The sequence below is a fragment of the Podarcis raffonei genome, chromosome 4 (assembly GCF_027172205.1).
Source record: "Podarcis raffonei isolate rPodRaf1 chromosome 4, rPodRaf1.pri, whole genome shotgun sequence".
NCBI classification, from domain to species: domain Eukaryota; kingdom Metazoa; phylum Chordata; class Lepidosauria; order Squamata; family Lacertidae; genus Podarcis; species Podarcis raffonei.
In genome coordinates this window covers 62,291,475-62,305,727 of record NC_070605.1, presented here as the reverse complement: position 1 = coordinate 62,305,727, position 14,253 = coordinate 62,291,475, and the positions used below count along the sequence as shown (strand labels likewise).

At 36.5% G+C, this 14,253-nt stretch overlaps 1 protein-coding gene across 12 annotated transcripts in view; it reads right to left on the bottom strand.

Moving 5' to 3' along the window:
* DMD (dystrophin) overlaps nucleotides 1-14,253 on the bottom strand; it is a 995,174-nt gene that overhangs the window by 241,321 nt on the left and 739,600 nt on the right. For all 12 annotated transcript variants that reach the window (XR_008330242.1, XR_008330243.1, XR_008330241.1 and 9 more), the window contains one exon: nucleotides 11,865-12,076. Coding sequence is in view for 9 of the 12 variants with exons in the window: in XM_053386964.1 (XP_053242939.1) it covers nucleotides 11,865-12,076 (212 nt within the window). In the remaining 3 variants the exon portion in view is untranslated. The remainder of the gene's footprint in view (nucleotides 1-11,864; nucleotides 12,077-14,253) is intronic.

The window sequence follows — 14,253 nt, the reverse complement described above, 5'->3', positions numbered from 1 at the left end:
GCAGTATATAACTATATAAGATGTAGTTTGGTATTAAGTCTGTGGTGTAAATATATACGTAACAGTATATATATTGTCTGCTATATGGTTTTTTCTCTCCTAAAAATAAATGGGTGATTTAAATATTTAGCATTCTATATTTATACATGTGCTAGTGATCCATATAGGGAAATAGGACAAATGCTGAGTACAAAAATTAATAAATATATTTCAAATTTTCATTTATTGTTTTATCAATTAGGTTATGTAATGAGTGCCACCTACTGGAATAGTACTGAACATGCATATACAGGGAAAATATAGTACTGATAAAAAAATAATTATTGGAATATCAGTTCTTTGATACTTTCTCCCAAGAGCATAAAAAAGCTTTTAAGAAAAACGACCCAAAAACTATTTTGAATTTGAATGCTTTGACAAGGTTTATGCCACATTCACACAAAATCGTGGAAGGGGGACATTTAAACTTAAATAAAATTATGTTATGAATATATATCACTTGACAGCCATAACCAGCAGTTTATTGTTATGTAGGTTTAAATAATATTGCTATGAAACCTCACTGTCCTGGTCTGTTGGAGAACATTAGGAAACATTTGTCCTCAGTTCCAATGTCTCTTGAGTAAATACTGTAGTTGTGCAAAGTAAAAGCCATAATAGAAAAAGTAATACTATAATTATTGTACCAAAATTCTTTGAATAATATGTGTTTGCTCCCCTTTGTGAAAATCAGTTTTCTTTTCTCTTACTTATCTTTGCACTAAAGAACTGCTTTTGACTTGACTAACAGCATTGAATTAATTAATGAGAATGAAGCAATTCTTTGAATATTTATCTACCTGAACATCAGGTAGATAAATGAACAGCCTGAATATAATTACTGCAATATTCTTGTAGTGTATTTCTGGGGGAAAAAGTTCCAAAGGTACAGATAAACATTAGAGCAATGTGGGTCAGCAACCTCCTCCAACTTAAAATGCATTTTCATTACAGCCCATGAAGCTCCCCTTACAAACAAGCAAGAGTTGAGGAATATCTGTATAATAGAAAAGATGCATAATTGATGGGTGGTTCACACAATGTTTTTTTGTATACATGAGCAGCAGTGACTGTCCAAATAGTATGAAAGAAGCACTGCAATCTTGAGCGCTCTTGCAGGCTGCTTCTGTGAAACCTTGCTAGCATGTGAAATGAGTGCAATTGTGCGGTAGTTGGAGCATTCTTTGGCACTGCCCTTCTTTGAAATTGGGATGTAGACTGATCTTCTCCAATCCTCTGGCCACTGCTGAGTTTTCCAAATTTGCTGGCATATTGAGTGTAGCACCTTAACAGCATCATCTTTTAAATTTTTAAATGGTTTAGCTGGAATATCATCACTTCCACTGCCCTTGTTATTAGCAATGCTTTCTAAGGCCCATTTGACTTCACTCTCCAGGATGTCTGGCTCAAGGTCAGCAACCACACTACCTGGGGTGTTCGAGACATCCATATCTTTCTGGTATAATTCCTCTGTGTATTCTTGCCACCTCTTCTTGATGTCTTCTGCTTCTGTTAGGTCCTTACCACTTTTGTCCTTTATTATGGTAATCTTTGTACGAAATGTTCCTTTCATATCTCCAATTTTCTTGAACAGATCTCTGGTTTTTCCCATTCTATTGTTTTCCTCTATTTCTTTGCATTGCTTATTTAAGAAGGCCTTTTTGTCTCTCCTTGCTATTTTTTGGAAATCTGCATTTAATTTACTGTATCTTTCACTATCTCCCTCGCATTTTGCTTGCCTTCTCTCCCCCACTATTTGCAAGGTCTCGTTGGACAGCCACTTTGCTTTCTTGCATTTCCTTTTCATTGGGATGGTTTTCGTTGCTGCCTCCTGTATAATGTTACGAGCCTCCATCCATAGTTCTTCAGGCACTCTGTCCACCAAATCTAAATCCTTAAACCTGTTCCTCACTTCCACTGTGTATTCATAAGGGATTTGATTTAGATTGTCTCTTACTGGCCCAGTGGTTTTTCCTACTTTCTTCAGTTTAAGCTTGAATTTTGCTATAAGAAGCTGATGATCTAAGCCATAGTCAGCTCCAGGTCTTGTTTTTGCTGACTGTATAGAGCTTCTCCATCTTGGCTGCAGAGACTATAATCAATCTGATTTCGATGCTGCCCATCTGGTGATGTTCATGTGTAGAGTCGTTTCTTGTGTTGTTGGAAAAGAGTGTTTGTGATGACCAGCTTGTTCTCCTGGCAGAACTCTATTAGCCTTTGCCCTGCTTCGTTTTGAACTCCAAGGCCAAACTTGCCAGTTGTTCCTTTTATCTCTTGATTCCCTACTTTAGCATTCCAATCCCCTATAATGAGAAGAACATCCTTCTTATCCTTTCTATAAGGTGTTGTAAGTCTTCATAGAATTGGTCAATTTCAGTTTCTTCAGCACCAGTAGTTGGTGCATAAACTTGGATTACTGTGATGTTAAAAGGTCTGCGTTGGATTTGTATCGAGATCATTCTATCATTTTTGAGACTGCATCCCAGTACAGCTTTTGCCACTCTTTTGTTGACTATGAGGGCCACTCCATTTCTTTTACGGGATTCTTGCCCACAGTAGTAGATATGATGGTCATCCGAACTGAATTTGCCCATTCCCATCCATTTTAGTTCACTGATGCCCAGGATGTCAATATTTATTCTTGCCATCTCATTTTTGACCACATCCAACTTACCAAGGTTCATGGTTCTTACATTCATTATGCTCATAATGAATCACAGATTTTTAAAAAAATATCATTGTGGCAGTGATTGTTCATACTGGTTTTAGATGCTTAGTTATTTAATTTTGTGTCAATTGCTCGTATTTTATTAGGCTGCATGATGTTGAAATGTGCATGCTACCTTAGGGTAAAGGGCAGAATGAATGAATGAATAAATGGAGTCTGACTTATGGCCATGCCAGTCCTTGGAATTTTCATCACTGCGAGGATCCAAAAATGGATACTGAAAGAAATGTAAAGGGTCCACAGTCCTCCTAACAGAATGACACAGTACTTGTCATTCACTCATACGGCTTTCTACATGTTTTATTTTTAAACCAATATCTTTGTTTAAAAGAAGCGAGCTAATGTAACAGGATCAACACATGCTATTTGTTTTATTGGTAAAACACAATGAAGTAATGGCCTATAAAGTTTCACTCAGGAAATGTGTACTTTTCCCAGTGCTGCTTGAATTTTAATGACCTTGTAATCCTGTCTGAAGAATACTATTTAATAGGCTGCCTGACAAATGCATTACAGGACTATTTAAAAAGTGTTGCTTCTCACCATTAACTTCAATACTTTTATCTATTAAAATCCTGACATTACTAAACTCCAGTATCAGTTAGAAGTAAAAAAAACCAAAACACACACACACACACAGAATGTAGGTCTCTCTCTTGTTCTCTCTCAGAAAACAATTAATCTTTTCAGTAACTTTGAAGAGGTGCAGTCCTCAGTCATCACTTCCATTTCTTTTCACAGAGATGGAGACCAAAGTGATGCAATGAGTGTTTTATCAGTCAGCCTATTAGAGTCCCATTATTTTCTGTCTTACATGACTTCATATAATGAATTTTTATAATTAAACTAATGACATACCTCTTCTCTTCTTTTTCTTCATTCTCTTTTTACTTTCAGGCCCCATTTATCTCTTAATTAATCATGGTTTCATTCCCCCTCTCTCGCTCCCTTTTTTCTTTCAAAAAGTGTTCCATTACTTTAATTTCATTGTGACATATTTTAGTTTATCTCTCTCGTTTCATAACTTTGCTGACTGTTAAATAGTTTAAGGAATTAGGGAAATGTGTACATCATTCTGATCATATATACTGAAATTTTCTTTAATTATAAAATGTTTGTAGCCCCAAAAGTCCCTCACATCTTCCTCCCACCACAACTGTCCTACCATCTCTTAAGACTGCAGAGGGAAAAACATGGCTGACTGGTAGGCTGCCATTCCTGTATATGCACAGGCTGGGCACAGAAAATGTTGGCTAGAGCAGCCCTTCAGAAATCTGTTCAAAGGCCCCAACTTTCTGATTTGGTCATACATGCAGGGAAATGCCTGCCTGGTGGTCATTTTCTTACTTTGGTAGCAGAGGTGGTGCTGTCAAGTAGTGACAGGGTCAGTGGTAAACAACTGTGGCTAGATGATACTGGTATAGTACAGGGAGGAGAAGAACAGTAGAAATGAAAGAGATCAACTAAGAAGAAAAGTCATTGTTTGGCAGTGAGTGCAGGCAGAGGTATGCTTTACCTGAGATTCCCAGCTCACAGAACTGTGAATGCAATTATATAGAACTTTCCAAAGGCAAAATATAAAAATAAGACATTTATATTCCACCAAGTGTCCATTTCTTTAAATACAGTTGTTACATAATGTATGCAATACCAAAATCATACTCAAGAGCAATACAGGATGTCTCAAAGCCAAAGTTCTGTCAAAATATTTCTTCATTTAATAAATAGAAAAGAATCTCTACTTGTTGCTAAGCCCTGTATTGGATGCCTTGTTTCTCTGGCCTACCAGCAAGTCTTTAGCTGAATACCAAGAACAGGTCCTTCTCTGTGGTGGTTTTTAGAAAAGTTCCAAACCTTCCTATTTTAGCCTACTTTTGGGTAATTTTATGGCACAAGGTTTTAATAATGGTTATTAGCTGCTGCTATTTTAATGATACTTAATGCTGTTGTCTTAATGCTGTTGTTTTAATAGCTTGTAATTACTTGTAAATTGATTGCTCAAGGTCTTAGTGCACTTATTAACTGCTGCTGTTTTTATATTGCATATTGATTTTTAAATTTCCCTAGTTTTTGTTTTGTTTTTTTCTTGTTTAAATAGCTTTCATTGATGGTTGTTTAATTACTATTTTGTAAACTGCCCTGAAAATCCTGATTGCATGAAGGGTGGTTTGAAAGCTGAACAAACAAATAACCTGAGTAGATTGATGTTTTACTGATTGCATACAGATAGCAACTCAATACATATTTGTTCAGACAGGCCTTTGGAGCATAATAAGAGGGGCATCATTTGAATTTGTATAATTTAATGCTGATTTGTCTGCTATACTTTGTACCATATTGTTACTTTGTTTTTAATGTTGTAATTTTGCCGTTAACTGCCCTGGGCTCTTATGAGGCGAAGAACAATAGAAATAACAGTAATAACAGAAGCTGCTTCAGTTACCTCTCCCACAAGCTTCACATGCTTTATTTCCCTATCTGTTGGAGGACAAATGTAGGGAAGGTAGTCAGGAAAAGGTGTACAGTATGTCAGTAATATGTGAATGATCGTATCGTTGGCAGAGACATGCAAATGAAAACTTGTTTGCCATTGATGTGTGTTATGCTGAAATATGTATCTTCCAATCACAAATATATTTTGTTGCTACATATATATATATATATATATATATATATATATATATATATGTATGTATGTAAGAAGAGATGCAGTATGAAAGAGGACTCACATCAACAGACCCTCCAATGTCCCTATTTTCCAGGGACATCCCTGATTTAAAGAAGCCACCCCTGATTTAAAGAAGCCGCCCCAGTTTCTTATTTGATCCCGGAATGTCCCACTTTTCCTTAGGATGTCCCTATTTTCACTGGATAAGTGTTGGAGGGTATGGAGTTATCCAGCCCCCCGAGCCATCTGAAGGCAATCCTGTATAGGGAAGGTTTTTTAATGTTTAATGTTTTATTATGTTTTTATATAGGTTTGAAGTTGCCCAGAGTCGCTGGGACAACCCAGAAAGATGTATGGGGTATAAATAGTAAAATTATCATTATGGAATGGGACGTCCCTATTTTCATCAGAGAAATGTTGGAGGGTATGCATCAAATATCAGAAAAGAACTAATGACCATTATTTTTTTCAACCTATGTATAGCAACAGTACAGCAATACTGGCCTACACTACAGGGTTGTTGTGAAGATTACAACAATAAAGCACATAAGGCACTTTGAATACTTTAAATTTGGCAAAATACAAGTTTAATATGAACGTCATCAATTTTCAACTGTAATACCAAATCAGATTAGATGGAAAGTATCAGATACCTACTACAAATTAGAATGTATAATTTCAAACATAAATGAATATTATCATATTACTGATGCAAAAATCAGTAGCTCTCAGTTTAGTTAATATCTTGAAAAAGAAATTATAAGGGTTAAAATTGTCAGGAAGCCTCACCGCCCAATCCTTGATATGTTAGATTGATTCTCTGTGAGTTTATTCAGTGGGTCAAGGAAAGGAACTTTACACCTGCTCAAGGCCACTTTTCTGTTCTTACTTGACATTTTATTGGGTTAAGACCTAGCGTTGAAAACAGATGTCAACGCTGGACCTCATAATCCTTTTTGCAAATTAAGTCATATCAGAGGAGGCAAATTAGTTTCAACATTGTCTTTAAAAAATCCCTCTCAGCAGCCTTTTTCTACATGCCGTCATATGCACAAAAGAGAGCTAGTAAGGAATAATAACTCTATTAAAAGTGACAAACACACTGAAAATAATTCCCTCTGCATTGTATAATATATTAGGGACAGAATGCCAACAACTGCTTATCATAACACAGAAAACATGAAAGCACTTGTCTTGAAATCCTGATTTATTATTAGATCCATACATTCAAATACCAGCTTATAATAGAAAACTAAATCAACTGAGTTCAGTAAGATTTGAGTTCTCTTGATTTCACATATGTCTAGCTCAGTCAAGCACAAAACTGCTAATGCCATCACATCTGAGAGGCTTTTATGCTGGGTTTGACACAATAAGAATCACAAGGCAGACAAAGGGAGATTTTTCTTTTGAAGGATGAAAATAAAAATGTTGCTAAGCTAGAGAATAATTTCTTTGAATTTAGGGGAATGAGAACAAGAAAAACAAACAACTGTTCAACATTGACGAGAGCTGTTAGTACCAAGAAATGACACAGTCATGAGGCGGCAGGCTGGCAGTAGAGACCAAAATTCAATATTCATTGAATCAGGTAAGATGTTGGAGTTTTCTCTTTCCCTATTTGAAATCTATGTACTACAAAGGATTTGTAGGCTTATACAAGGTGACCAGTTTCTTTTCCTCCACAACCATCTCTAGGTTGGCCTCTTAGAAGAAATAACCAGCTCCTAGCACTTAGGAGGGTTATACATTTAAAATTAAAAGGCATACAGAAACCACAAGCTGAATGAAACTAATTCATACAACTGTGGACTATATATTTTTTAAAAACCCACACACAACTAGTTTCTTATTCTTCTCCTGAGATGCTATCTTGCAACATGAAAGTCAAATCTGCTATATATTGCATTTAAATCCCCAGCTGACATACCAATGTCATACCAGTGCATTAAAGTCATAAAACCACAATCTCAGAAGATATTGAGTATCATCCAATGAGTCACCCTATGACTTATTTAAGGAGGATACTGGCAAGCTGGAAAGTGTGCAGAGGAGGACAGCCAATTATTATTATTATTATTATTATTATTATTATTATTATTATTATTATTAAAATTCACATGCCACCCTATACCCGTAGTTCTCAGGGCAGTTCACAACATAAAACCACAATATAAAAAATATAAAATACATAATAAAGACAAAGACAACCCAATATTTCTCCCTTCTACAACACATTTTAAAAGGGCATCAGATGTCAATCATCCAAAAGCCTGGTTAAAGAGGAACGTTTTCGCCGGGTGCATACAGGTAATGAAAGGCCAGCCAAACCTCCCTGGGGAGAGCATTCCACAAATAGGGAGCCACTGCAGAAAGGCACATGAAGAAGGGCCTCATATGGAGAGAGGCGAACCCTTGAAGATGATCAAGGGTCTGGAAACCAAGCCTTATGAGGAATGGTTGAGGGAGCTGGGTGTGTTTAGCCTGGAAAAAAGGAGTCTGAAAGGAGATATGATAGCCATCTTCACATATCTAAAGGGCTGTCACATGGTAGATGGAGCAAGCTTGTTTTTCCCTTCTCTGGAGGGAAGGACTCAAACCAATAACTTCAAGTTAAAAGAAAGGAGAATCCGACTAAACATCAGGATGAACTTTCTGACAATAAGAGCTGTTCAACAGTGCATCAGATTCCCTTGAGAGGTGGTGGACTCTTCTTCATTGAAGCTTTTAGGCAGAAGTTGAATGGCGACCTGCCATGGATGCTTTAGTTGAGATTCCTGCATTGCAGGGGCTTGCACCTTTGGGGTCCCTTCCAACTCTACAGTTCTATAATTCTACGATTTCCGGATAGATTTCAAAAAATCCCACTGGAAATACAGTTATATCCATGTGGTGATGGCAGGATTGAGTTAGTGGCTCATGTGATTCTGGCCTACACTCTGTATAAAGATATGAGGAGTGAGGTTATTACCCCTCTACTGCTGTCCATGCCAGGTTGCTCAACTGTTTGCAAAAACAGCAAAATTTTTAGCAGGGGTAATTAGAATAAGATCTATTATTTTATTATTGATATAAACCTCCAAAATGTATTTTGTATAATTAAGCTTTCACCTCTATCTTCAGTACATTTTATCTTATTTTATTGCTATGGCTAGTGGCTGATGCAAATAAAGATTCTTCTGATCTGATCTATGATTTTAAAGAAAATGTGTATAGAATTGCAGAGAAAGGTCTTATTTAAAATGATCTACCTGACTATACATAATAATTATGTATCCTATATATATATATAAAGGTAAAGGTAGAAGGCCCCTGACAGTTAAGTCCAGTCGTGAACGACTCTGGGGTTGCGGCACTCATCTCGCTTTACTGGCCGAGGGAGCTGCCGTTTATCCGCAGAAAGTTTTTCCGGGTCATGTGGTCAACATGACAAAACCAGAGCAGCGCACGGAAACACCGTTTACCCTTCCACTGGAGCGGTACCTATTTATCTACTTGCACTTTGATGTGCTTTTGAACTGCTAGGTTGGCAGTTCAAAAGCACCAGTGATACAGCAGTGATAATGTGAATATTTGATATTGTTACTTTGCTATTTCAGTGCATAAAGGAAGGTTTCCACTGAAACACACTGGACAATTTACTATTTTACTAAAATTCCCTGGATTTTTAAGCACCATTTTGAAACTTGCCTCTTTTATGCTCTCCTCCAACTGAAGAACCAGTCTTTGCTCCTGTCAAGATCACTTTATTTCATTTGCCTTCACTGATACAGCCTATAGTACTAATCAGTTCTACTGCCTGGATAAGATAGAGGCAATCAAAGGTGGCAGAGGAATTGAACATCATAGTGCATCACAGAATGTAAAGTGATATCAAAGAAGTAAGGGAAGGTGGTAGTTCACCCAACACATGCAGGACAAAGTGAAAGATGCTCAAAAAACAGAATCATGAGGAAGTTTATGTGTCTTTATGTGATAGGAGATCTGACTGAAGAATACTGTGTAAAATGAAACTACTCAAACTGCTTCAACAACAACAACAAAACCCTACTGCATCAAATTTATGGATGGAACTGGAAGGCTGTTATGCACTTCAGCACTGCCAAACTTAATCATTCATTCATAAAATCAAATGAAAAATGATATTTTCTTCAAAAAGATGAGTGTGTTTCTCTCTCTCTCTCTCTCGCTCTCTCTCTCACACACACACACACACACACACACACTTCATCTCTCTCTCAGTATCTACACACACACACACACACACACACACACACACCCTGTATCACTGATCTTAACCAGACTACACTCGGTAAGGTAGGGATGGCTAACCTTTTTCAGGCCAAAGGCTGCATTGACCTATGGTCAACCCTCTGAAGGCACTGCCAAAGTTCATGTGGCAAATTTTAATTTTTTTAACAAATGACACATTTGAGGAGTGGTGTAGGGTCACAAAACCTGGTGACATGACAGAATCACAACAGCACACCCTAAAAAGTGGCCAGTAAAATATGTATCATGGTATCACAGTGTAGCTTCGACTGGCCGGCTAAACCAGGTAAGGAAGAAACATATTTACAATGGAGAAATAATCCAGTCTAATATATTGGAATATGATTATATCCTGAACTACAAGTAATAAAATAATACAACTACAAAAAATAAATATAATGGAAAGAAACAGTCTGGAGGAATGCAAGTTTCTTTCCTTACCCTAGCTAGGCAAGATAGCATTAGCAACATTTATTATTCATCCCAAAATGTTATTTCTACTCAATGAACTCAACAAACTAGAAACGGATGATTCCCAATTAAGAGAATTAGTAACAATAGTACTTTAATTTATTTGAAATGATAAACCTCAAAACACTGCAAATGTAAGCTGCCTAGAGTCCCTTTCAGGAAAAAAGTTGCGGAATAATAATAATAAATCACACAACAGACAAAGAAGACCTAGGACCTAAAATGTTTTTCATCCACCAACCCTGAGCTAAAAATTTGGAATAATTTTCATCAGAAACTTTCAGCAGCTATTTCACCACTGACCTCCATATAAAGAAATGAACCTACAGAGAATCAATTGCTTACCACTTGAAACTCATAAATCTGGGCTCAGCAAAATATGTTATAACTTGGTAAATGATTCAGAGATGGATCCGTAATTTCATATTAGCAAGCAGTAGAAGCATTTAGTCAAGCAAGGTCTCAAATGTTCAGGTTTTTTCAACTTACACACATAGTGTGTAACAACTAAACATGGACAGTGATGCCAATGTTCAGTCTTTGAAAATATTTTTCTTGGTACAAGCTCAAAAAAACTAATTAGAAAAAATTATCTATTACCCTCTGACATTGCATACAATCCGTTACAACCCATATATAAAAGAAGATGAGCGAAGGATCTGGGAAACTGCAACCTTACTATATAGGCAGAATGGTCTTGGTTGTTCAAATGTGTTCTGAGAACATTAATAAGAATAAAACTGAAAGAATTTTTTTTCAAATCCATATATCAATGGTACCTCACCCCTCACAAATCAAACATGATATATTGACTGAATTAATTTTGTTGGGACTTGAAGGAAATCAAAAGTCGACAATAGCCACATATTCTAGGTGTGATCTATGGTGTGTAAATTGTTAAAGGGTACTGCAACCATTGCTGCTCCTATGACTCAGTAGGTAGAATTTACGTTGTGTGTGTTTCAGCCCTTTTACTAGTTCAGTTCTCTGTAACTTGGGCTCAGAGTTAGTCCTGTTTATAACCTGTTTAATAAAGCAACATTGTGTTGTTGCATGGTGCAGCTGTGTGAGTAGATGCACAAGGAACCACCAAAGGTTATTACTTTGGAGATGCATACAAAGTGACTTTTTGGAACAGGATCCTTGACATAAGTCAAGGCATTTTGGGATACTGCGTATCAAGAAATCTCAAATCTGCATTTTTTGTTTACTGAAAACAGAGCTAAGAAAGAAAGACTTGCATGTTGCTACTAGCCTACTAACAGGTGCTAAAATATGTAACACAACTCTGGAAAGAAAAGTGGATCCTAACATTAAAGGAGTAAATACAGAAGGTCTTGGAAATTGCTTTGATCACAAAACCTACTTACCAAAGAGGATAACCAAGAAGTAGAAAATTTTATAGAAAAACGGGCATCTTTTGTCAATTATTAGAATTTTTAAAATCTATCATAATATAATTATTTTCCACTAAGATAATCATTTTTTCCCTATCTACTATTATCTGTAGTACTAATCGTTGTATTTATCATTCAAGTTCTCCATATAAAAGATTAAAATAAGCACAAAAGGCTATGATTTAACTATTAACACAAACTTAAATTGCTTATGTGGAATTCAGAAGCAGTTTCTGAGCATTAAAAAAGAAAGAATAGTTCTTCATTCCCCCCTTTTTTCATTTAGTACCTTGAGTTCTGCGTTCTGCTTCTTTAGGCCTTCTACAGTGTAAGAAATCTCCTTCCATGATTCAAGCCTGGCTTTTGCACATTCCAGAACCTGCTCAGCTTCTTGCTTGGCTTCCAACCACTGTGTTGAATCTTTCAACATTTCATGTAATTGCTGTCTTCGGTTCTGAAGGTGCCCCTGGACTTCATCCCACTGGTTCTGTATCTTTTCAACTGGTGACATACAAGGGAAAACCAATGAAATAATTATTTGGGAAAAAATTATCTGACCACTCTGATCAAGTTCTCCACTAATTTGCATGACAAATACAATACAGACAGTCAGGAAAGTTTCATTAGAGAAGAGTTAAAGGAGATTTTTATATAATTCAGGCATCACTGATTTATTACAAAGTAACCCAAAAGTATCACACATAAAACATCTATCCATCACATTATTTTTACACAAAATTGATACTTCTTTTTAATATGGAAACTGAGAATAGCTTTTGAAATAGAAAAGACAATCCTTTTCAACTAAGTGTGGAAACAATATACTTAACATTAGTTAGTGCACTAGAAAATAAAGTTATTCCTTACACCTGATCAAAATTGGTTCTCTATCTATTCATCTTCCATCCTTAACTATTTTGTAAGCAAAGAAAGTGAATGCTTTGTAATGTTTCTGTGAAGTATGTATGAAGCAAGCATATTTTGGAAAAAGTTCAGAATCTGTTCCAAACATACATGTGTCAATACACATTCAGGGAATGGATGCAATTTAGGATAGCACCTGATCGACAATAGGGACATGGTAATTGCACAGGATATCATTCCCTATATTGCAGGTGCTCAGGTCATTGCTTATGAAGCAAAAATGGCAGCATATGTACAGGATAAAGTCTGCAAAATCTTTTATAGCTTATTAGCAGTCATTTTAAGTGTTTCTTTGAAGATGGATGTTTAAGTATTCCTAACGCCTTATTCACAAAGCTGAGTTTTGTGTGAAGGGATTTATCAGTTTATGAAACATTTCCCTTGCTTGCCTGACCTCCACTATTAGAGGGCAAGCAGATTGTAAAAAAAGAACATTGCTTTAAAACATTTTCTATGGATGTGAGCTCAATAGCAGGAAAATGGTAGAGAAGAATTTTTGCAGCCCGACTTAGAGCCCTGGCTAGGGTTATGGCTTAGCCTCATAAAACCTCAAACATTACAATGAACATATGGTATTCAGTGGAGGGAAAAATGAGTTCTTTCGCTAGCCAGTGACCCTTATTTGAGAGCATGAAGAGCTCTTTCCTATGAACGTTATACAGAACTCTGAAAAAGCCAAGAATAAAAAGGTGCCAACTGTACAAATCCATTGCTCCAGAAAGGATTCTTTCTAGCTTTAGAGAAGGAAACAGGAAATTAATAGTGTCTTTCTTACTCTTTTTCCAGATAAAACATTCCTCATGAGAACTGAAGGTAATACAGTCCAATGGGATAGATGAGATGAGTAATGATTTGAGCCACTGAGTTGTGGCATTATAGCCAGTGTGGTTTACAGTTAGGGTGGTGAAGTAAGAACAGGGAGATCCATGTTGAAATTTGCATTTAGCCATGAAACTCACTGTGTTACCTTGGGCCACTTTCTCAGCCTAACTTCACAGGTTGTAAGGATAAAATGAGTCAGGGGGATGATACTTGCAAGTCTCTATGACCTCCTTGAAGGAAGGGCAGGATGAAAATATTAAACAAACAAAGCAGCTGTGATCATTTTCATTTACAAGCAGCAATATGATCTGCTGCCTATCATTGGCAGCAACACAAAAGTGCTTATGAGAACATCTGGGCACCCTATAATGACCCATATATATATATAAATCATATGTGATGCTAAAGTCACTGGGTGTAGATTTCAATTCTAATGCAACCCGGAGGTGTTTTTTCTGCTCCCCACCTCTTCCTCCCTACGTTCCTCCAAGCTGATTCCATTCTTGTTTGTATGAAAGCTAAGGAAAGTTAATAAAATAATTAAAGACATAGTGATAGGATCTGCTCAGTAATAGCATTACATCTATATACTTTTATAAAGTTGAAGATTTTAAGGCCAAATTTGCTGTAATGCCACAGGTCCAAAGACTGGAACTGCTCCAGCTACCAGCACATTCAGATTCACTTCAGTCGAGGAGGTTTGCCAATTTCAAAGTTGCTATTCAATTTATTTTGCATCCTCCTGAGGTGCCTCATCAGTTTAGTCAGGAAGTACTGACACTGGAGCAAATTACATTTAAAAGCCAAACATTGGATAACTGTGTTGCAACATGTTTACCATTGATTCTGCAGTCAGAAAAGGACAAGATCAGCAAGTAAAGGCACTAACTTGAGACCTATTTTTATCACGTTTCTGTTTTGCCATAGTTCAT